General features: G+C 38.2%; 1 protein-coding gene across 3 annotated transcripts in view; it reads left to right on the forward strand.

Annotated features, from left to right (window-relative positions):
* Window positions 1-24,487, forward strand: part of dnah5 (dynein, axonemal, heavy chain 5) — a 99,835-nt gene that overhangs the window by 50,385 nt on the left and 24,963 nt on the right. For all 3 annotated transcript variants that reach the window (XM_059012808.1, XM_059012810.1, XM_059012809.1), the window contains 27 exons: window positions 220-460; window positions 793-992; window positions 1,161-1,314; window positions 1,558-1,721; window positions 1,865-2,021; window positions 2,225-2,437; window positions 2,825-3,049; window positions 3,531-3,703; window positions 5,199-5,377; window positions 5,836-6,023; window positions 6,609-6,803; window positions 7,112-7,246; window positions 7,362-7,469; window positions 8,198-8,351; window positions 8,843-8,989; window positions 14,950-15,191; window positions 15,342-15,518; window positions 15,957-16,161; window positions 16,544-16,686; window positions 17,031-17,165; window positions 17,543-17,665; window positions 17,991-18,204; window positions 19,689-19,912; window positions 20,064-20,262; window positions 20,822-20,994; window positions 22,392-22,522; window positions 23,566-23,719. In XM_059012808.1, coding sequence (XP_058868791.1) covers window positions 220-460; window positions 793-992; window positions 1,161-1,314; window positions 1,558-1,721; window positions 1,865-2,021; window positions 2,225-2,437; window positions 2,825-3,049; window positions 3,531-3,703; window positions 5,199-5,377; window positions 5,836-6,023; window positions 6,609-6,803; window positions 7,112-7,246; window positions 7,362-7,469; window positions 8,198-8,351; window positions 8,843-8,989; window positions 14,950-15,191; window positions 15,342-15,518; window positions 15,957-16,161; window positions 16,544-16,686; window positions 17,031-17,165; window positions 17,543-17,665; window positions 17,991-18,204; window positions 19,689-19,912; window positions 20,064-20,262; window positions 20,822-20,994; window positions 22,392-22,522; window positions 23,566-23,719 — 4,753 coding nt within the window. The remainder of the gene's footprint in view (window positions 1-219; window positions 461-792; window positions 993-1,160; window positions 1,315-1,557; window positions 1,722-1,864; window positions 2,022-2,224; window positions 2,438-2,824; window positions 3,050-3,530; window positions 3,704-5,198; window positions 5,378-5,835; window positions 6,024-6,608; window positions 6,804-7,111; window positions 7,247-7,361; window positions 7,470-8,197; window positions 8,352-8,842; window positions 8,990-14,949; window positions 15,192-15,341; window positions 15,519-15,956; window positions 16,162-16,543; window positions 16,687-17,030; window positions 17,166-17,542; window positions 17,666-17,990; window positions 18,205-19,688; window positions 19,913-20,063; window positions 20,263-20,821; window positions 20,995-22,391; window positions 22,523-23,565; window positions 23,720-24,487) is intronic.

The raw sequence follows: 24,487 nt of genomic DNA on the forward strand, positions 1-24,487 counted from the left end.
TTGTTTGTTTGTTTGGTGTTAAATATTTTGTAAAGAACACTGATTTTAATCTCTACAGTTTTATATTCACTCAGATTTGTCATATACATAGGTATCTCACTAGTTTGCTACTCTGAGGAGTCTTGGGGAACTGAAGAAGTTGTTCACAAGTCTTCTATATTGTTTGCTACATGAGGTAAAAAGTCAGAAGGTGTTTCTCACTTTCTTCACCCAACCTAGATGTCGCAAGCTTCCCCGTGCCTTAAAAGAATGGCAAGCTTTCCTCGACCTGAAGAAAACCATTGATGACTTCAATGAGTGCTGCCCTCTACTGGAGCTGATGACCAACAAGGCCATGATGGCTCGCCATTGGAAGAGGATAACAGAAGTAACAGGACACAGCTTTGATGTTGAAAGCGATACCTTCAAACTCAGAAACATAATGGAAGCACCCCTTCTGAAATGCAAAGAGGAAATAGAGGTAAACCAGATGTTTTGTGGGGCTGGTCTTGTTAGCATTTTTTTATTTTTATGATACTAAGTGAGCAGCCAATAACAAATACTTTCTTGGATGTAATAAGTTAAGAATCTTCATTGAAAAAAATTGTGTTGTACCGCTGTGCTGATGACATATAATAAAGGCTATACTTGTTACCCATTAAAATACAGTTTTCCTTATGTCACAGTTATAATACATGACTATTGCATTATCACAACAAGGTGTTAAAATGTAATTTAATAACGTGTGAACTGCTGTAAAAGGTAATTTATACTAGTCCGATTGATAATATTGTGATTGAATGTTTTGTGTAGGACATCTGTATCAGCGCAGTCAAGGAACGGGATATTGAACAGAAGCTGAAGCAGGTGATAGCAGAATGGGATAACAAGACATTTACATTTGCAAACTTCAAAACTCGCGGCGAGCTGCTTTTAAGAGGAGACAGCACCTCCGAAATCATTGCCAACATGGAGGACAGCTTAATGATCTTAGGATCACTTATGAGTAACAGGTAATGTAAGACTAACATTTTCTGTTATGCCAAGACAGCTGGGATATAATATAGCTCATACTACATTCACTCCACTAAGCTGTGTAGACCATAACAAGAATTTCATAAATGTCAGATCTTAAAAACTGCTATGGTATTTGTATGTAATGTGTGTAATTTCTTCTACAGATACAACACTCCATTTAAGACACAAATTCAGAAATGGGTGCAAAACCTTTCAAATACCACTGATATTATAGAAAACTGGATGACTGTTCAAAACCTGTGGATTTACTTGGAGGCGGTGTTCGTTGGAGGAGACATTGCTAAGCAACTTCCAAAAGTAAGGGAATGTATAGAAAAAGTGTAATAACTTTTTTTTTTTTTTTTTTTTTAACTCTCTTGGTGTGAATACATAAGTGTTATTCAAAAACACCACTTTCATCAAACATAATTCTTTAAATACATGCACTTTTTTTTCTTAACATTTATGTAGGCTCCAATGTATTACGCATCTGTATATCCATCAACCAAGCTTTTAGAGGTTTTCTTTTGTTAACTTTTTCGTTTCTTTTTTGCATTGTAGGAAGCTAAGCGTTTCTCCAACATTGACAAGTCCTGGGTGAAGATCATGACCCGAGCTCATGAGATGCCCAATGTTGTGCAGTGTTGTGTGGGAGATGAAACCATGGGCCAGCTACTGCCTCACCTACTGGAACAGTTGGAAATCTGTCAGAAGTCTCTTACAGGGTAAGCCTACGAAATGTTATCAAACATTAATTTCTTTCATACAAGTGATCTTGTAAAAAGGTAATATAAGACTAGACTTGACCACATAGGTAACCTCACAAGACCCCTTTCTTCCATATGAATAATTTGTGTGTTTATTTCAGCTATCTTGAAAAGAAGCGTCTGCTGTTCCCTCGGTTCTTCTTCGTTTCTGATCCTGCACTTCTGGAGATTCTGGGTCAGGCATCCGACTCTCATACCATCCAGGCTCATCTACTGAATGTCTTTGATAATATTAAAACAGTTCGATTCCATGATAAGGTAAGTGTCACTACTTGCTTTTTGTTACATTGGTGCTCACGATAAAGTGTTTCCAGTGTGTTTTTGCCACATTCATTGCTGGTTATGAAATATGTAGTGCTCATCTTGTGAGTATTTAATATAAATAAAAACATACAGGTAGTTGAATGCACATGTCAGCCAGGTGAATAACTCATCAGCTGTTGTTGCTGCTTCTCCTACAGGTGTATGATCGAATCCTCTCTATATGTTCCCGTGAGGGGGAGACTGTTGAACTTGACAAGCCAGTGATGGCTGAGGGCAATGTGGAGGTGTGGCTGAACGCTCTGCTGAAGGAATCCCAGAGATCATTACACCTTGTTATTCGCCAGGCAGCATTGGGCATTCAGGATTCCAGTTTTCAACTCATAGAATTCCTTAACTTCTTCCCAGCACAGGTACATAATCTGAGTGTTTTTGGACGCAATTAAATGGGTATCTTGGTGTGTAAAGTATAACAATGTAGAAACCCAAATCTGTGTTGTATTTTTTTCTTTTAGCACTGAATTCTTGTTTGAAAATGCATTTACCTTTCTATGTACTTTTCAAGCTACCTACAGAGATGTAATCCTACGTAAATTTAACGTAACGTAAGTTTAATGTACAACTTTAAAAATTATTTCATGCCACATTGAGCAAAGGTTGTTGGTCTTTGCCCCCTTTATTTTCAGACATTCAGGAGATGTGTCATGAATCATTGGAGGTTAGAGAAATGTGTGGTGGTGTTTTTTTTTTTTTAAATGAAATGTGCTTCCTATTTTTTTTTTCTTTCTGTATTTCTTTAGGTTGGTTTACTTGGAATTCAAATGATTTGGACCAGAGATTCAGAAGAAGCTTTAACAAATGCCAGGTATGACCGGAAGATCATGCCAAAGACAAACCAGTCATTCTTAGACCTGCTAACCACCCTGATTGATATGACAACAAAGGACCTCAGCGTGATGGAGCGCATTAAATATGAGACTCTGATCACCATTCACGTACACCAGAGGGATATCTTTGATGACCTGGTGAGTCCAAACCAGCAATAAATATTTTATAACACTTATCATTTTACAATAATCATCTATATTAAACTAAGCTGTTTTACAGTATCAAAGCCTTTTTATCTTAGTGGACCTGTTGCAGCATTATGATCTTTTTGTGCCACTGTTTTATGGAGTGCCTCATTTTACTAATATAGAACCCCATTTAAATAACCATATCATAATTCTCATTAGTGTAAACAGTTTACTGTTAGAATACCCCAGTAGAAATACAATATGACCCCATTGACTTGGAGTTTATAGTGGCCCAACCCTGTCCTCAACACCAGCCAAAGGGGCCCTATAATAATTATCCTCAATGGGTTCACTGTTCTGCTATTCTACTGCAGGTTTTTTTTTTTTCCTTGTAATCGTTTTTGTAACTAACACTTGACGGTGATGTTCATGAGTTACAAAGTAAAATTAATAAAGTGTCCTTGTGTGTTTTCAATTTCTTTTTCTGCAGTGCCGCTTGCACATCAAAAACCCGAGTGATTTTGAATGGCTGAAACAGTGCCGCTTTTATTTCAACGAGGACTCTGACAAGATGCTCGTTAATATCACTGATGTTGGGTTTATCTACCAGAACGAGTTCTTGGGTTGTACCGACAGGCTAGTCATCACTCCTCTCACTGACAGGTAATTAGTGTCTTTTACTTTTAACTTCTGCAGCAACATTCTGGGCATATCAAGCTAAAGCATCTGGAGGTTATTTGTACTGTAATGTATTGGTGAAATAGAACATATATAAATATGTTCCCTTCTGTGATGCATTTATATCTTTAAAGGATAGAAGTTGTACAAATTAAACTGGCATTTGCAAGCAAGGCATACTTTTATTCATTAAAACGGAATGCTTTTAGAAAATAATGAAAAAGTTGTTAATTTAATACATCAACGTTCAACACATTGGGCAGGATTTTCAAAAGTTTGTAAATTATAACTCAGTATGATCTCTAGAACACGTCTCAGACAAAGCAACAAAGCACAAAAGTCTACAACAGTTTGCCATTACTATATATTACAGGTTTACTGCATAACTTTACTCCATGAAAAGTGTGATGTGACTGTGCTGTTGCATACGGGGGTATGTTTGCATTCAGCAGCTGCATGACGTGTTTAATGCGTGTGCCACCAGTAATAGGGAGTTGAGAGCCGCAAGAGAATTCATCAAATCTGTTCTTGTTATTAAATACAAAAGTTACGTTCAATACCGGATTTGTGTCTTTTATTTAAAGAAGAACCGCACACATTGGAGGGATATGCGTCTGGGCAGATCTAGGATTTGGATTCGGTTCATCTTCTTATAATACTGCAAGTGTTCAGTGCCCTACTTCTATTTATGTTGAGCTTATTTATCACGGAGGCGAGCAAACAATACCAGAGAAAATGCATGATTAGAGGAATTCACCGAACAATTAATTATAAACACATTGTGTATTGGGTTGAGGAGTTTTATCACAATTTTAAAAGCTGAATAAAAAATTATAATTAAGTGTAACATGCATGGTATAATAACTAACAACTACAAACACAAATGGCACTTCAAACGTATTTATTTATAGCCTACAATCGTACATACTAAAATACAGACAAAAGTAGATGTCAACATAAGAAAATAAATTCCATCCCCCCCCCAAAAAAAATATATATATACTGGAAATATATATTTTTTGAATCTGTGCTGTCCGATTTTTACCCACAAGTCAGATAATCGTAAATCAGCATTGTATATGTGAAGTTAGTTAAATAAATGTACATTCTGCATGACAAAATGCACAATTTTAAATGAAGTTTACAAATTATAAACATGCATTTTGATTGAGTTTCCCTTATTTAGTCATTGAGACAGGAAGTGAGGTACGTGACTTGCGACAAGCTTTTTAACGAGAAATGCGTTCGCTAGACTTCATCGACTCAATTTCAAAGAATTAACGGATTGATTTAATTAACACATTTTGCTTGAAAATCATTTGCTACTAAAGCTCTCGTTACTATACCACGAGTTCGATACAATAACAGTGTTTTTTTTTTTTAAATCCTACCCATTATTTCTTGTCATTAACCAATCAGCTGCTTTCCTATTTAAGGACATTCTTTGTAGCCTTTTAATCCTTTGTTGTTTGTGCTCCAGGTGCTACATCACATTGGCTCAGGCGCTGGGAATGAGTATGGGAGGAGCACCAGCTGGGCCTGCTGGAACAGGGAAGACTGAAACCACCAAAGACATGGGCAGGTGTCTGGGCAAATACGTTGTGGTCTTTAACTGCTCTGACCAGATGGACTTCCGTGGCCTTGGACGCATTTTTAAAGGTTTGCCTTTTCTTTTCCTTTGGTTGCAAGTAGTTTACAACATTGACTTGTATGTAAACGCTTAACTCTCTAACAGGAAATGTCTGTCTTGGAGGAGTTTGTTTACTAAAAATGAATTACTTGTGTAAGGATAAAAATAGTGACACAACAACACAGACACATTCTAAGAACCCTGGAAGTCCAGTATTTATGATGCTGTGGAGTGGAATTGTATGTCTTCCATCACAAAACTTGGTTACCTTTTTTTCTCAAATGTGTTATCTGAGCATTATTTTATGCTAGGTGCAAGACCTTTTGTATGGTATATTTAGCACCCATGATAGGAGTATGTTGTGCAAATTCTCGTCCATATAATTTACCAATTCTGTTGACTTGACATAAAAACAAAACTACGTTAAATTGCGAACCCCTGCTTTTTTTTGCTGTCTTAGTTTACTTTAACTTTTGTAATTTATCAGGTCTTGCTCAGTCGGGATCATGGGGCTGCTTTGATGAGTTTAATCGTATTGACCTGCCAGTGTTATCAGTAGCTGCCCAGCAGATTGCTATTGTTCTGTCCTGCAAGAAGGAGCGCAAGAAGAACTTCATTTTCACTGATGGTGATAATGTGGAAATGAACCCAGAGTTTGGAATATTCTTGACCATGGTGGGGCTCTATAGGTTATTGTCATTAGTCAAAAACATTTATCAATAAGAAAACAAGTTTACAGGATGTACTATAAAGAGAGACTACCTAGTGTTATGTAATTGTCTTAATACTTAGCTATGGGTCATGTAAACAGGACAACTCCTTTTTGGTAACAATTACGATATGTGCCTATTTATTCCCTCACAGTAACAACCACTAACCACTGTTCATGTGTACAGGCATATAAGCCATAGCTGTAGTATACAACAGAGGATGACACTTATGGGATAGTTTTATATCATCTACATTTTCCTAATACGTAATACTGTTTTATTATCTCCTCGTGTTCTCTGTAGTTTTCCATAGCGGTTTCTGCTTACAGTAGATCATCATTTGCCATGCTTACTATCTTCCAGCAAAAATGGTCAGATACCCCATCTTGCCCATTCCTGCAAGTACCAGGTGTGACACAAAAATAATATGCACCTGTGACAAATTAATTTTAAAATCCAGATCCCATGTCTCTGTCTTTAGCACTGAACTGATTAGGCCACCTTATCTCCTTGAAGCTCATCATCTTCCCCATTTTATTTTTGCAATCAGAACCCAGGCTATGCTGGTCGTCAAGAGCTTCCAGAGAACCTGAAGATCAACTTCCGTACTGTAGCCATGATGGTTCCAGACCGACAGATCATTATTAGAGTCAAGTTGGCCAGCTGTGGGTTTAACGACAACATTCTGCTTGCCAGGAAGTTCTTCACCCTCTACAAACTGTGTGAGGAACAGCTTTCCAAACAGGTGCGATGGGCTGTCAATGATGGATTTCTTTAGATTGATGTAGTGGACCATAAAATACATTTAACCCTGTATTAAAAACCACCACTATAAAAGGACCAGCTGTCTATAGATAGTCCCTTTGAATGGCCATTATCAGCAAGTCTGACTATTCTGTATTGCCACAGACCCTACAATGACTTTCCACATTAATCCAGCAAATGGATATAATTTTACAATGGCACATAAATCAGCTTTCCCCATTCTGATTCTATGTAATTCACATTTTGTATGTTTTTTATACACTTTTTGTATTATTCTGTATACCTTAGGTGCACTATGATTTTGGTCTCCGAAACATTTTGTCAGTCTTGCGTACACTTGGAGCAGCAAAGAGAGCCAGTCCCAGCGACACAGAGTCCACCATCGTCATGCGTGTCCTGCGTGACATGAATCTGTCTAAACTGGTGAGTATTCCCCTGTACTCTGTTCTGAAATGGCTTTATTTCAGAGTTTAACCCATTTGTATGTGTTTGTATATATACTATATTAAAGTTTGTGTCCTGTGGTTGACTTTTGCAGATTGATGAAGACGAGCCACTCTTCTTGAGTCTAATTGAAGATCTCTTCCCTGGCATTCAACTAGACAAAGCAGGGTACCCTGACTTGGAAGCTGCAATTGACAAACAGGTTAGTTGTCTGTTTTGAGTGAGGTTTATTTTATTCAAACCAGCACACAAGGAAAATACTAAAGTAACAGTTCAACCAGCAGTAGCACGATTGCCTTAAATTATGTTGAATGATATATATACACCATTTACAGTCAAAGTGCAGTTATTTTTTCTTTACTGGGTATAGGGATTCACAATATGCATGAAAAAAGTGATGGCTGTATACAGTCACTTGAGGCAAGTGTAATAATGCAGGACAACTGTTAGATTCTAAATATTAATGGTAAATCATAGGCAAAAAATACAGTATTATTATTATTATTATTATTATTATTATTATTTAGTTTATTTGGCAGACACCTTTTATCTAAGATGACTTGCATGTGTGACAGGGCAATACAAGGCTACAGTGCAAAAACAATTTTTAAATAGTGTAGTTTACAGTAAGTGCGAATACTAGAATACAATGTGAGAAGAAGTAACAAGTTAGGGTTAAGACCATTTCTATCTAATTAAGACAAAGCTGTTCACAAACTCTTGAGTTATTTAATGTATATAAATATATTCTGATTAGAAATAAAGTTTTGTGTGCCTGAAATTGTTGTTTAAAAAAACACACACACAACATACCTGTATTTTTTGAATGTCAAATGCATTTTATTCATAACAAAAATAAAAAGTATTTCTGTAAATAATTCAGAGCAGAATTTTACTCTTGCTTATTTTCCCTTTTGAATAATTTTACAGGTAGCAGAAGCTGGTCTTGTTAGCCATCCTCCCTGGAAACTGAAAGTAATCCAGTTGTTTGAGACTCAAAGAGTACGCCATGGAATGATGGCACTGGGGCCCAGTGGTGCTGGAAAAACTACTTGTATCCACACCTTAATGAAGGCTATGACTGGTGAGTACACATTCAGAACAAATGCTGCAAATAGTTGCTTCATTAGGTATGAAGATCAATAAATACTTTTCAGTCATAGCAAAATACCTCAGGTCATTAAATGTGTAGTACAGGTATGGTGTTTAAGTAATGTAATAGAGATTTTATATATCTTATGAAAAAAAGAGAAATGTCTGACTATGTACCGTGCAAATAAAACCCTCACTAAAATCTAAGCTAAAAAGTATTTTCTGTACATGATGACTCCACCTACAAAACTACTTACTCTGATTCAAAAAAGATCTTCTGTTCACGTTAAAAAATAAATAAAATAAAAAATTGCTTAATATATGTTGCAAGTAAAAGTTTATAAGTATGACTTGTACCATAGCTCATCCTGCCAATGTATCCAATGCAATCAATAAGTTATTCAGGCGAGGTTCAAGCCCTACAGACTTCATGAAAATGGGCCTAGAGAGCTGTGCTTTCAAGATCTGCCAATGTCGTTGTAGACTGCGGGCAGCCCCACCGGGAGATGAGGATGAACCCCAAGGCCATCACTGCACCCCAGATGTTTGGTCGTCTTGATGTGGCCACCAATGATTGGACTGATGGAATCTTCTCAACCTTGTGGAGGAAAACTCTGAGGGCCAAGAAAGGTTGGAGGAAGAAATTTAGTTATTACAACAGTTAACTAAAATGAAGCAACAGAAGTTAAATGGACACCCACATCCCAAAGTTGACCAACACTCAAGTTATAATTTGATTATCACTTTGGTATGTGGGTGTGTTGGGAAAATAAAAAAAACAAAACAATCAACTGCTATCATAGAATTATAACTTGAGGGTAGGTTCACTGTGGCATGTGGGTGTCCAAAAGCCTTGAAAGTCTACTGCATATACCACATTATGTTTTGTATAGATTGAGTAGAGTTTTTCTGGTAAAAGGGGAGATTACGGAGGAGGCATTTTTATGTTTTATTTATTCCCTACGAGGCTGGGTTTTTTGAAAAGATGCAAGTCTAAACTCTTTCTTGTTCTTTATTTCCCTCCTGCTTGTACCCTCGAGATATGTTAATTCTTTGGTTCATTGTATGCTAGTGGTAACAATAGTGCTCCCAGCATGCTTTGAAACTCTGAAGGCCCCAGGCACATTTATAAAAATGCATGGAGTTTTAGAAGTTTGTCAGAGAGTGCCAATTATCTGCTGGCAGTACAGTCAATCCCCAGAGTAGCTGAGAGATTTCTGAACCCAGGGGAGGAAAGCAGTCATCCATTTATTCCAGCACTCGGAGGAACAACATTTCAACAATATGTAAAATACTGGAGAACTGTAAATCATCAAATGATAAATGTAGTCTCATAGCAATATTTTAAGACCAGTTTTGACATATGGCAAAGTAGTTTGTTAGAATTAGATATTGTGACTTTTTATATGGTTTGAATAACACTATGAGGCAGAACTACTGAAATGATAAAAAAAATACTACTGTTGGGTTTAAAATAAGAAAAAAACAATCTAGTCTATACACACATGTTTAACATTTTACTTTTTTACTTAGTTATATATTGTTGTCACAGGAAATTGGTAGACCGTGAAAAAAGTATATATTGCCTATAACTCGTGGGACAGATTTCCTCTCGTATTTTGCTGAAAACAACTGTTAGCCCATTTAGGTCAGAAAATCTTTTAATTTCGGCTAAAGTCAATTTCTCGCTAACATTTCAGGTACTAAAATTATGGCTACTGTGTCATGTACAGTCTGTGGTTACTGCAATCGCTGTTTGTATCTAGCAGGGTTTAGGACCCAGGGGAGCCCTGTGGCAGGCATGCATTCAGCACGCGAGGCAAGATCACATACTTGACCATCTATGATGGCTGCGTGTACGATAAGCCCTCCTCGTCCTGTAAAAATAAAAACACCAACTATGTTTTTAATATGCCGTACCGTACCTCTGCTTCAGTATGCAGAATTAAGTTTGCAATGCATTTTTCTATGGTAAATGTTAAAAAAGAGCTGTACTAACTGTTCCTTTTCAAGTATGAAATGTAACCATTACCCTATTGGTATTTGCCTCCTAAAGACCCGGCAACCTGAATAAGATATACCAAAGTTGCTTGCAGAGCCTGTGACACAGTCGTGGCCTGCCCTCGAGGGCACAAAGGCACTGCATACACAGATCTCAGTGCCATTTTTCCTTTTAAGACTGACCTGATTGGAGACCCTTGTTCAGATAAGTACATGGTTGCTTGCCTAAGATACTGTAGTCTTAAAGCAGTCCACTAATAACAATGTACTGTAGGTCAGTCAACAAATAAAGGTGTTTTGAAAAAACAGCTTATTGCTGGCATTACAATATACAGACTAGTCAAACAAGGGGCATTATTACAAAAGTATACAATTTTCATAAAATTAAATTCAATTAAATTCAATGTTCAGGACAGTTTTATCTCTCCCATCTGTAGTTTCATCTGGAACAACGCAGACTGGTTTATGCTGTACTTGCTGTAAAACTGCTTGCATGTGTTTCTCGTATACCCTGGACAGATAGAGTTGCCTTAAGGGCTCTTCAACTAGTTTTTTTAAATTAAGGGGGCCAGATTGGACAAAAGTTAGGAGTAGGCGGGCCAGAGTATTTTACTCTGCACATTTTTAAGCAATAATAAATATTATATAACTTAATGTTCATATATTGAACAAGACTTACACATTTTACCATATGAATAGTACTTTAATAATAGAACAGAGAATTTAACAGAGTATCATTACAAACATTTTAAAATGTATGTGACATTCTAATAGTATAACTGTTAAAAAGAGATCAGCGCTTCTAACTACTGTGCCCTCTGGATACGTATTTCCAAAAGCTCCTTGTTTGGTATCATATTATATTCCCTAACTACTGACACACATTAATTGCACAATAAACACACTGACTTTGCGTTCAGTACAGTGGTAAAATAAATAAGTATTTATTGGTCCACTCTTTGTTGAATCTACAATTTTCACCATTTTCTGTTCTTACTAGCTAGAGTAGAGAGAGCCATGTTATAGCAACACGAGTAAAAAAACTAAAAATCACAAAAACTCTCACAAAACAGCTAGTTGCTTTTTCCGCGATTCCGTCCGTGTTTCCGCAATTGTGGAAAATCAGTAGCCCTATGCTTCCCTTGATTTCAATTCTACACTTTTCACAATATATCCGAGCATTTTGTTGGCCTTTTTTATAGCTTCCCCACATTGTCTAGATGAAGACATTTCTGAGTCAACATAAACTCCTAGGTCTTTTTAATAGATTCCTTCTTCAATTGTAGTATCTCCCTGTGGCAAAGTAGTTTGCAGTGCTCAGGTGTAGTGGTGATGTGTGATTAGACATGGTTTATTTAGATTTCCAGAAAGCTTTTGACAAAAAAAAGATGAATTATCAAACTAAACACAGTAGGGATTCAAGGAAATGCATGTACATGGATTAGTTACACGTAAGTTTACATATAACAGAAGTCAGGCTTATTGGTCTGTAGTTACCTGGTTCGGTTTTGTCTCCCTTTTGTGGATCGGTATTACGTTTGCAATGCTCCAGTCTGTCGGTACAACCCCTGTCTCAAGAGACTGTAGCATGGTCTTAGTTAGCGGTTTGTAAATAACTTCTTTCATTTCTTTGAGTACTATTGGGAGGATCTCATCTGGCCCAGGGGATTTGTTTATTTTAAGAGCTCCTAGTCCCTTTAACACTTCTGCCTCTGTTATGCTAAGATTATTTAAAACTGGATGGGAACAGGTTGACATGTGGGGCATGTCCGTATCCTCCTTTGTAAAACCTTGTGAAAAGTAATCATTTAATATATTTGCTATGATTTTGCCATTTGTATCTCTTAGACATTTTACTTCCTCCTTGAATGTTCATTTGCTGTTTATAATATTGGAAAAACTTTTTGGAATTGGTTTTAGCCTCCTTGCAATCTCTCTCTTGGCCTTTCTAACTTCCTTTTTGACTCGCGTTTGCAGTTCTAAGTATTCTTGTGTGTACTTTGTTCTCGGTCCATTTTAAAAATTCTGTAAAGTGCCGTTTTTCTCTTTTTTTTGTGGCCATTTTGTTTTAGATTTTGATCTGTCTACTTTTGGTATGCAATTGTTTTGCACTTGTAGTACTACATTTTTTAAAAATAGCCATCCTTTTTCTGTGGATGTTTTCTCTATTTTACTCCAATCTACTTCTGTTAGTCTCTGTTTCATTCCTTCATAGCTTGCTTTTTTAAAATTGTAAATCTTAACTTAAGTCGTTACTATTGGGGTTTTAAAAAGCACTTCAAATGAGACCATGTTGTGATCTGATTAGTTAAATATCACTAACAGTTTTTACTAATTGTAAAAAGTAGTGTGCACTACAGCCTGTTGTTTGTTAGTCCCGCTGTGGCATTGTGGCTTGAGTCGTTCCTTCCCAGGGATCCAGTAACATAAGTTGTACATAAGTACCAAACCGACCCGGTTCCACCCTGGTCCTACGCGGCCCACTACGGACTGGTGCTCAGGTCACAGGTCGGGTACCAAACTGGTCCCGCTCGGGTCTTGACCCGCCCGGTCGATTTAACTATAAGCAGATTGAGGCAGCAATTGTATACTGTACACTGCATTGCTTGCTTCTTGCATCATGCCCAGGTTTTATCCCTGTGAGACATGCAAGGCCAGTCTACCTATTGAGGACTAGCATGGCAGTTTCTGTTCCTGCCTGGGTCCAGAGCGTGCCAAGGAGGCACTGGCTAATCACAACTGCAAGTTTATCATCCTCCTCTGCTTGTCTTCTCTGCCCCTGAGGAGGAAGAAGAAGAGTCGCCATTCCAAGCAATCGGCAGACTTGGAGCAAATGGAAAAGCTCTAGGCAGCTGTTTCCTACCAAGGAAAAGTGCGGGAAAGTTCGGCCCCACCTGGGGCCCCAGGGGGCTACGAGCAAAGATTGGCAACAGGAGGACATACTGTCTCTGAGGAGGTGGGCGAACAGGAGCTGGTGTTCCCGTCTGAGGACGTGGAGTTAAGCTCTCCCTGTCTTCTACCACTGATCAGGAGGGCCACTGCAATAATGCAAGTGCCCTGGCCTACAGAAGGTGAAATAAGCCAGTCAACTTTTGATGAGCCTACCACCTCTCCCATATCCCCCCCCCCCCCCTCCTCCCAAGTTCACCCAGATACTCATTTTGAAGTCCAGTCTTCCTGGGATCATCTGGCAACAGCTCCTTCAGTTTCCTGGTCGATGGACACCCTGTATAGGGTACATAATGCAGAGAAGTGGGTGTATCATACAGGTACTCGTACACTAACTATTTTTGTATTTGCTGTTCTATACCAGAGAACTTTTGTTCTGTTTTTACTATGCTTTTAATTTGTTTAGCCCATTTTCCAGCAGTTGAAGCTTCTATTACCGCCTTGCTCCAGGCACTTAGTTTAGCGCTCCTGTCCAAGGATGTTACCTGCCCCAACAAGCTGTGCCGGGTCTCTGAGGTGATCCTCAAGCACGCCTATTCTGCAAGCGTGTTCGCCGCAAGGCTAGGCATAATAGCATCCTAGTAGCCTACCAGTGCCATTTGCTGAGGTCCCTTTCTGAGAGCCACAGGATCCCACCACAACAGTTGGATGAGCTGTGCCTGGTTAACAAGAACTTGCTCCGTGTGTCCAAGCTCAACGGGCAGGCTGTGGGTAGGAACCTGGCTGCGCTGGCAGCTGCAGGCAGGCAGCTTTGGCTTTCCCAGGCACGCGTGCCTGACGGGGACAAGGCACCGCTGATAGATGCCCTGATTACACCAGGGCATACGCTTGGTCCCGTGGTGGATGAGATGCTGCAGTGCTCTCACCGTGCGCAGGAATCCATGAAAGAGCTGGTTCGCCCACTTCCCAAGCAACCACTGCCAGTGCGTAAACCAGCGACAAACTTGCACCCTAGGCCCCAGCAGCCTCAAAGACCGGCACAGCCGGCCGTGCCCGCTGCAAATGATGTTTGGAACCGGCCTGTGGCTTCCCTAGGAGTTTGCTGCCATAGGATCAGGGCCGCTTTTCAGGGAGCCATCTGGAGTAGTGGCGTCAGTGCACCATGGACATCTGGGTGCTTACTACTGTTCGGTCCCCCTCCCTTTCAGAGCGTGACTACAACATTGCATTTTCAAAATACAACCTCAATTACACATACAAGAGTCATTACAAGAGCCATACAAGAGCCATTATACAAAGGAATACTCAGTTTTTTGCAATGATGCTACAAACTTGTCTATTTGGCATATTGATAAAGCCATGCCTGTAACAACAACAAATATCTCCTTGTCATCATCCTCTGAGTTGGAGGTCCTCTTTTATTACTTGACATCTCCCAGATAATGACTTCTGCTTTGAAAATGGCTGCCTATAGGTCATGGATGATTCGAGATCAGGCAGTAACGTTTTTGTTAGTCTTTTCTCGGCAGTCAGTCATGTTTCTACTTGTGTGCTCTATATATACATTACTTCCTCAGATATTTGGATACCACCAAAATATGGAAACACACAAAACACCACAGTCCTAGTACTAAACTTTATCACAATGATTTCATTCCTCTGCTGCCACCTTTATTGATTTGTCAACACTTTGTTTGCAGGAGAGCACATGTGGATTGTCTTAGATGGGCCAGTTGATGCAATCTGGATTGAAAACCTGAACTCTGTGTTAGATGACAACAAGACCCTCACCTTGGCTAACGGAGATCGCATCCCTATGGCTCCCAATTGCAAGGTTGTCTTTGAGCCACACAATATTGACAATGCCTCCCCAGCCACTGTGTCCCGGAACGGCATGGTTTTTATGAGCTCATCGGTTCTGAACTGGAGCCCCATTCTTGAGGTAAGACATTTGAATAATAGTTGCATTTATCTAGATTGTTCAACTCCATGCTTAAGGATGCATGTAATTCTAATTGCTTTTCTAAATTGGAGCTTGCCAGTTATCATTCACTTAGTTATGTATATATACTTGTATTTTGTCCCTTTTCAGGGCTGGCTAAAGAAGCGTTCTTTGCAGGAGGGGGAAATATTGAAGAATCTCTACTCATCATCTTTCCCAGCTCTGTATCGATTCAGTGTGCAGACCCTGGAGTACAAGATGGAGATGCTGGAGGCCTTTGTAATCATGCAGAGCATAAACATGCTGCAGGGCCTCATCCCTCCCAAGGTAAAAGTCTTTGAACCCACTCTTCTTTTTGCAGACAGATGCTCTTGCACACAAAAGGTTGTTGCCAGTATATTGTTGTTCTATTTATCTGAATGGCATTCATAGTTTTCCTCTTTCTTTTTTAGTTTTTGGCCTCAGCTTCACTGGGAATGTGTAGGCAGATGGGCTGATGTTTTATTAAGCAGGTCCAACTAAAGGAATGTCTGCATAGATGGAAATATGGTGGTCAAAAACTATAGTGACAATTAACAATATAATATCGAGGGGTATTTACAGCACATGAATAAAGACTTCTTATTTAATTGAGTTTATTAATTCAACTGACAGGACTTGTGGGTTTGAGTTTTATATAATGTTGTCATTTTGCCAGTGGAGTGTCAGTTAGCATTCTGTGTCCTTCAGTACTGGAAATCATATTTCTGTTGTATTGTTGTTTAGGAACAAGGTGGAGAGGTGACTCGGGAGCACTTGGAGAGACTCTATGTGTTCTCCCTCATGTGGAGTGTCGGTGCTGTTTTAGAGCTAGAAGACAGAAGGAAACTGGAGAATTGGCTCCGGGACCACGAGACCATCCAACTCGATCTGCCCAACATCCCAGTCGGCAGCGAGGACACAATGTTTGACTACCATGTCACATCTGATGGTGAGTTGTGACCTTTCTGTAAATAGGGTATCTCCCAGTATGGACCCTCGGTCCCCTTCAGAACATCTCCAGGAGCCCGTTATAATAAAAGGATTAGTGGTGATCCTCAGCTCATTTTCAGCCCACGATAATGTCTTGTAACTGAAATGTCATCAACAAGTTGCTTTGTGTGCGGTTGCCAGTTGCGTACAATCAGTTAGAAGGCAAAAATGTATCTTAAGCAGCCAGTTATGCGTAACATTTTTCAAGCAATATATTGATGTGAAGGTGACACTAAAGTGTCTGACTGGCATTTATATTGGCCACCTTGCAAAATAAATGTGTATGAAAGCGTCATGTGACTAATAATCTGCTTTCAAATGCTACTGCAAATGATTTTCAGGTAAATGGGTTCATTGGAATACACAGGTGGAGGAGTATATATACCCACCTGACATCACTCCTGAATATGGGTCCATACTTGTGCCGAATGTAGACAATGTCAGGACTGACTTCCTTATACAGACAATTGCTAAACAGGGCAAGGTAGGATCCTTTTTCTCTTAAGTTTCTAGTCCTCTCATTCTAAAGCACAGATTGTTTTCTATCAGACGCCAGCTTTTGACTTGAAAAATATTTGAAATATTTCTTATTCAGATTAATAATGGGGTAAATAAATATGTAGTTATGGCATTCTTGTTATGCATATTGTAATATAAAATTGTATATTCTTTTTCAGACATGTTATTTTATGTAAAATATTAATCAAACAAACTGTACAGCAATATAATTGAAAACATGTGATCATCTTCTCTTTCAATATTGGATTATTATTATTATTATTATTATTATTATTATTATTATTATTATTATTATTACTTCTTTTCTAGGCTGTTCTGTTGATCGGAGAGCAGGGTACGGCCAAGACAGTCATCATTAAAGGATATATGTCAAAGTATGATCCTGAATCCCACATGGCGAAAAGTCTCAATTTCTCTTCCGCCACCACGCCTTTGATGTTCCAGGTAGAGATATCAAACATTTTTCCAGGGCATACACCCTTTTACCAAGTTTTTAAACTGGTCATTCAATCTCCAATTTTCCTTTTCCTCTGCAGCTATTGTGGGGTGATAAGGACCCACTGAAAGCTTTCTCATGAAGATGTCATGTGGTAGTCACAAGACCATCCCTCTTGGCTGTTATGAGCAGTTTTTTTTAAAGATATCCAAAGATATCTATTCGGTTCTTGAAAAACAAAATTGTAGGGCAGAGTAATGTTTAATTAGATTTTTCCGCAATACATATAACTCCCTAGGTATGTATTTGTGGGTTTAGTTGTTAACTATATGTAACAAAATAGCACTAATAGACAATCATTTATTATTACTTCTTTTATATAAAGCGTACTATTGAGAGCTATGTGGACAAACGAATGGGTGCAACCTATGGACCTCCAGCTGGAAAGAAGATGTCTGTTTTTGTTGATGATATCAACATGCCCGTCATCAATGAATGGGGAGATCAGGTGAGTAAGCACAACTGTAGGTAGCAAAGAATTGATCATGTTTTTTTTATATAAATCTGCTTCTTTTTCAAGAGCTCATCTATGATAAACAGTTTGATAATGACTGACTTAATCTATTGTAAATGGCTGCCATTTTAATTTTCGAATGATAGACCAAACGCTTTGAGCTATGGGCTTCACACTCGGTAGACAGCTAATTTCTATAGTCAAAGTTCTCAAAAATAATGAACCCTTTGTGACAATTTTTTTTTTTTTCATAGCTCCATATTGGTAGCAACAGTTATAGCAATGTGTTTCATATGTGCCTTCTTTCTCCCTCCTTTAGGTCACCAATGAGATAGTCCGCCAGCTGATGGAACAGAATGGATTTTATAACCTGGAGAAGCCGGGGGAGTTCACGAACATCATTGATATTCAGTTTCTGGCAGCCATGATCCATCCCGGTGGAGGAAGGAATGACATTCCTCAAAGACTGAAGAGGCACTTCTCCATCTTCAACTGCACCCTGCCCTCCAACTCCTCCATTGATAAGATTTTTGGTAATGATGTTATGATTTACTAACAATTTTCTGTGAAAAATAACAAGGTTGTATAGACTGGTGGCTTTTTGTTTATGGTAGACCAACTTTGGTCTTGCTTTGGTCTTGCTCTAGGCCCAAGTGAAATGAATTTAAGCAACCCAATAAACTTTAAGAGGAACCAAAAACCAGTCACGACACTATAATAGGATAACAGCTTCCTTTGGGAAACTGTGTTTATTAAGAATGCACACTGCCTTTGTTCAGAACACATTCTCAATTTAAGAACATTTTCTTTAGTTTACAACAATTCTATCTGTCAAGAGTGTTAAATCTATTTTTAAGCATTTTGCAAAAAGAAAAGTAGCCTCCTTCAGAGAGATTATGTTTATCAAGAGTCCAGGCTCTCAATTAAAAAATGGTAAGTTTTAAAACAATAATCCTATTTTTAAGAAGTCAATTCTATAAAAAGCTAATTCTATTAAAATTAAGCATTTTGTAAAAAGTAGCATTCTTCAGAGGGACCATGTTTTATCGAGTCCAAGCCCAAGCCCTCAATTAAAAACCGTTAGGTTTAAAAACATAAAAACTTGGGCAGCAGTGTGGAGTAGTGGTTAGGGCTCTGGACTCTGGACTCTTGACCGGAGGGTCGTGGGTTCAATCCCCGGTCAGGGACACTGCTGTTGTACCCTTGAGCAAGGTACTTTACCTAGATTGCTCCAGTAAAAACCCAACTGTATAAATGGGTAATTGTATGTAAAAATAATGTGATATCTTGTAACAGTTGTAAGTCGTCCTGGATAAGGGTGTCTGCTAATAAATAAATAATAATAATGATCCTGTCTTTTAGGGGCTTGTGCCAAAGGGTTTAATTACTGGCGGTTTAGCTACAGCTCCCAGACAATGACAAATCACAGTGTAAACAGGCTGGCAAAACAACACACAAAACTCACAGTTTCTTTATAACACAGTTCGTCCTTATAGGTCTTTCCGTAACCATACCCAAGGAACAGATTGCTTGGCCACATCCCCTGATATACCTTCAGTCACACCTCATTCGGTAGCATAATCTAATTTTAGCAGTTCACAAAATGTTCAATGTGTGGTTATTCTTCTGAGTCAGTGTTGATATTCTCAGAAATAACTGTTATTTGGAAAGCACGCAGGCCCTTATCTTCTCTAACTGAGAACTCCACGTTCTTTATTCAGCTAGTGTGAAAGTTGCTTCAGAGCTCTTCTTTTCCAAGGCAGGAGAAGAACTGGCTCCTGTAATGTATTACAGCTTCCTCTGTTTTCTCCCTATACTTTATGCACCACTAAATTAGACAAAGATCCTGCCTGAACACCTGTGCTTATTTGGTATATTTTCCACATCCAGTCAGGTCTAAGGATCTTAACTAGCTCTGTGACACTATGATCACCGTTTTTCATGGGTCCAGCTTAATAAACCCTATCAGGAGCTCTGCCTTGTTGCATTAATAATATTGATCTGTTGTTTCTTGTAGGGGTGATTGGAATAGGACATTACTGTGCACAGCGGGGGTTCTCAGAAGATGTAAGAAGCACTGTAGCCAAGCTCGTGTCTCTGACCCGAAGGCTGTGGCAGATGACCAAAATCAAAATGCTCCCCACTCCAGCCAAGTTCCACTACATCTTCAACCTGAGAGACCTGTCCAGGATCTGGCAGGGAATGCTAAATACCATCTCTGAAGTCATTGTTGGGTCAGATGTAAGTGTTGTTGGAAAGCCATTGGAATATAAAATAAAATGAAATGTAAAATTGGTTGGCAATTTGCAATTCATGGCAGAGCTAAGTGACAGCAGCAAAAGATTTTTTCACCACATATTCTCTTGGTCTATCAACATGTTGTTTGTTGCAGGTGGTTCTTCAGCTCTGGAAACATGAATGCAAGAGAGTTATAGCTGACCGCTTCACCAACTCGGAGGATGTGGCCTGGTTTGACAGGGCTGTGGCTAAACTTGTGGAGGAGGAGCTGGGGGAGGGGGCCAAAGCCACTGTGGACTTTGGAGTTGAAGCCCACTTTGTTGACTTCCTGAGGGATGCTCCTGAGGCGACAGGTGAACAAGAAAATATGACAAAGAAATAGTCCTGACCTCTGCCTAAGTCACTAACCCATCTGTACAATAAACGGGGTGCACAATATTAACGATGTGTTTTAAATTACCTAATGACACAAAATAAACCTTTTAACATACATCTTAAAACTTAAATCACTGCATTTGAGAAAATGTATACAAAATCAAGAAAGTAAGTATTTTTATTGCATAGAATTGGTGCTATGGGTGCTTCAGCAACACACAAGTCATATGCCTGGTAGATGCTTGTTAAGCCTAATACTGTTAGTAAAATATAGAATTTTTTTAAAAAATTTTACCCATAGTTGCTCAGCTGACTGAACTGCGGAATTTATCAGGTCAGGTCATTCTGCACTATAGCTCAGACTGAGATCAAAGTTGAACTGGATTCCTTACTCTTGACTTTGACATTTGCCAACATATTTACATTACTTTTTTTTAATTTTGTTTTTATGAACAGTACCCATTAAAAATGTTAACAAATATATATTCTAAAAATACATTTAAATACCCAAACTATTATTATTCATATATGGTCCAGGAGAGGAGCCAGAAGATGCTGACTTTGATATGCCCAAGGTGTATGAGCCTATTGAGTCATTTGAAAGTCTGAAGGATCGTTTGAACATGTTTCTGGCTCAATATAATGAGAGCATCCGGGGAGCTGGCATGGACATGGTCTTCTTCCGGGACGCCATGATTCATTTAGTCAAGGTAAAGTAAAGCTTAGTTGTTTTGTCAAGGTTTTCTCATGTGAAGCAATGTTTTGGTGCATACTTAGCACTTGTGACGGAGTGAAAACAAGAGAAACGCACGTCATCACTACGATCGTACATCATTGTATAACAGAATTATCCAAAAGACTGTCTTTTTAATACTGTTTATTTGTGATTAACATTGTAAATGTAAAATAATAACGGATTGCTATGAAAAGTTACCGCTGTAACTGTGTTTGTGTTTAGTAATGAATAGGTGCACATGTGATTTACAAGGGCAATATGTTACTAGCGTGATGCTTAAGTTTATTTTAAAGCTCAGACTTTCTTTTAGTTAAAGAGAAGTGAAAGCGCTTGTTAATATTTTTTAAATGCATTTCATGTTCTGAATAAATGTGAACGTGGCAAGCTGGTGTAGCTCTGGGTGCAACCATCTTGTGGTGCGCATGCGTTGACGTCAGACTTTATTGTAGCCATGAGCGCACTTAAGAATACTTAATGTGGGGGGAATTGTATCTTTTAGCTGGGTTTTAATTATAGTATGCTTAACTGGTGAGAGTGGGTATATAATGTTTAAACAAAGGGAAAGGATCCTAACATTTTAATAAGTGTGAATCGGTTAAATGCAGATACTGTAACATTTATAAAACCATACTTTAATGAAGGCGTAGTGGATTAGTCCTGGGGAGGGACAAGTGATAAGGGAGGGTATAAGTACCTGTGTAGAGCTCATTTTTGGGGACTAGATTTGAGACTCCAGTGAGGCTGGAGTGACTGAGTAGCTGTGTACTCAGTAAATAATATCTGTGTTTAAATACAGGCTTGTGGATTTGTTTTTTTACTTATTAGTGTTTTGTACTGCCAATTTTCACCTGAGACTTAAATAAAAGCTTGCGTTTGACATTTTAATTGCGACTTCTGACTGTTTTCTGCCACCTGCAATAGCCACTTGACCACGATACTTTATAGTACTCTAAACTAAACTCAGAAAAATAAGGTTTTAGAAAAAACAACAACATTTTGGAAATGCTTTTGACTTGAAGAAAACTATTTTCCCACATAAACATCTTCCCAGTTTATTTTTAAATCTGAATTGCTCTTATAAGTTTGATGTTCTAATGAATCAACTAGTCTGGCAAAAAAATGAAATAAAAATAGAGAGATAAGGTTTTGATAGACCTGTGATGAGAAGCACATCATTGCGTCTTTGTTTGTCACAGGAACATAGTTTTCTTTTTCAAAATATGAAAGATTTCACTGTTTTCATATCATTTGTATATTGTGTATTGAAGTACATGAAGAGAATAATCTCTTTTAAGCTGCACATCGTAAAACAATTTGAAAACCCAAATCCATGTTGTAAAAATAAAAACAAACCATGGTTCACTTTTGTAGATTTCTCGAATAATCTGCACACCACGAGGAAATGCCCTTCTGGTTGGAGTTGGTGGCTCTGGTAAACAGAGCCTGACAAGACTGGCTTCTTATATTGCTGGCTACAGAACATTCCAGATCACTTTAACAAGGTAGGTTTGTTTTGTTTATAAGGTACACTATGAATTGAATAAGTCTTATCTTCATTTTTTGTTTAATTCATCCCCCAGTGTAATGGTTGCCCTTTTTCTGTAATTCAAATACATACTGTAAATGCTGGACACTATACAGGGTCGTTTTCTACCACCAGATGGTAGCTTTGTATAGGCTATTTTAGGGTCCATCACATTGATTTACGTAACTCCCTAGAGTCTAGTTTTTCATTTCAAGTTAGGAACACAAACATAAAAATGTTGACCTACCTAACAAGTAGACCAAATGCATTTGTTTAAAGTGCATATCAATCAGCATAATTGTGCAACCATTTTGATGTGACAATTTACTAATCACTCTATATTAATACACAAGTAAACAACACTGTGTAAACACTACTGTGTTGCAACCCGTGGAACACGATGGAGGGGCATAGGTTTAGGTATAGAGGCTAATCTGTATGAAGAAGGGTCAAATATTGCCAGTGGCACTAATAATCCTGAGATTATATTTCATAATTATAGCAAAACATTTTCACACTATAATTAACAAATGTATGTAATGCTGCTAGAATCCATAGACCATTTGTTTTTGTTACTGGTGAGTAGAATTGGGTTTCATGTTGTCTACCGGTACCTGTAATAATATCAAGCCCTGACAGTTTTTGCTTGCCCGTTATTTTTTCCGCTGTGTGTACCTCCACCCCCTTTTTTTTTTCTTCAAATAAAGAAAATAATAAATGGTATACAGTTCTTAGCCATTCGAAATGACATGTAGCTACAGCTCTCAGCAGCTCTTGGGACATGCTTGCTGCTTCGTGTGGTAGCAATACTCTAAGTCTGTGTGGTGGAATCAATGTTAACAATAAAGCAAACTTAAAAAAAAAAATAGTTTCATCGGATTTGCTTCTGTTCTTGCAAGTGTGTTGAACAAAAGAATCCGAGACCCACAAAAATAAAGTTTATTATACAGAAATTGTAAAAGAGCAGTGGAAAGGTACACATGATGTACTTAATGCTATATCTATGGTTTCTTTTCTCAGATCATACAATGCCTCAAACCTGATGGAAGACTTGAAAGTGCTTTATAGGACTGCGGGTCAACAAGGCAAAGGCATCAGCTTCATCTTTACCGACAATGAGATCAAAGATGAATCCTTCTTAGAGTACATGAATAATGTTCTGTCATCAGGAGAGGTAGGGGAATTGAGCTGTGCTTATAATATACACTTGTCTCATACCTCCAGCTAGGATACATACAGAAACCATGTATTTAAAATGACATGAAAAAGCAACCTTTTGATTTATCCTGACAATATATTCTTCATACAAGGTATACAAGATTTGCATTGTGGGGGAAAAAAATGCATCTTTAAAAGACTGGCAGTACTTTTAAAGATGTAAGCGTCCAATATGGGCTGTCAGGTGTCAGGTTTCATTCATGTTCAAGTATGGTGTAAGCAAGTGCAAATGTAAAAAAAAAAAAAAAAAACGAATAATATATAAAAATAGCTGGAAACAACTTGGTTGCTGAAAGGCACAGTTTAATTGTTGTTTTGAGTAGATTGTTGCTAAATCACAACCACATTTTTTTAATAGAAAGTCATGATGTGTGGAATGCTTTAAATTAACAGAATTGCAGTCTTTAGCTGTACTTACTGGACAATTTTTTTGTCATAATAGCAAAATCCACAATGTGTGAATTGACACAAGCATACTCTTTTTTGGGGATTTAGATTTATTTTTAAATGAAGGCAATCTTAAAAAATCTAATAGAATAACCATGTGAGCAGATTTTGGTAAGTACTTTGTCATCTGGTGTCGTTGTAGACTGCAATGCATTATACAAGCTATTAATGGATAAATGAAAAAAGCAAGCAAATCAGACAGCCCAGCAGGTCTTCACTATAGATATTATTTATCCAAGCCAGATGGGAAAGTAAATTAAATATAATTTTCAGATTT

Source organism: Acipenser ruthenus, chromosome 3 (assembly GCF_902713425.1).
Source record: "Acipenser ruthenus chromosome 3, fAciRut3.2 maternal haplotype, whole genome shotgun sequence".
NCBI classification, from domain to species: domain Eukaryota; kingdom Metazoa; phylum Chordata; class Actinopteri; order Acipenseriformes; family Acipenseridae; genus Acipenser; species Acipenser ruthenus.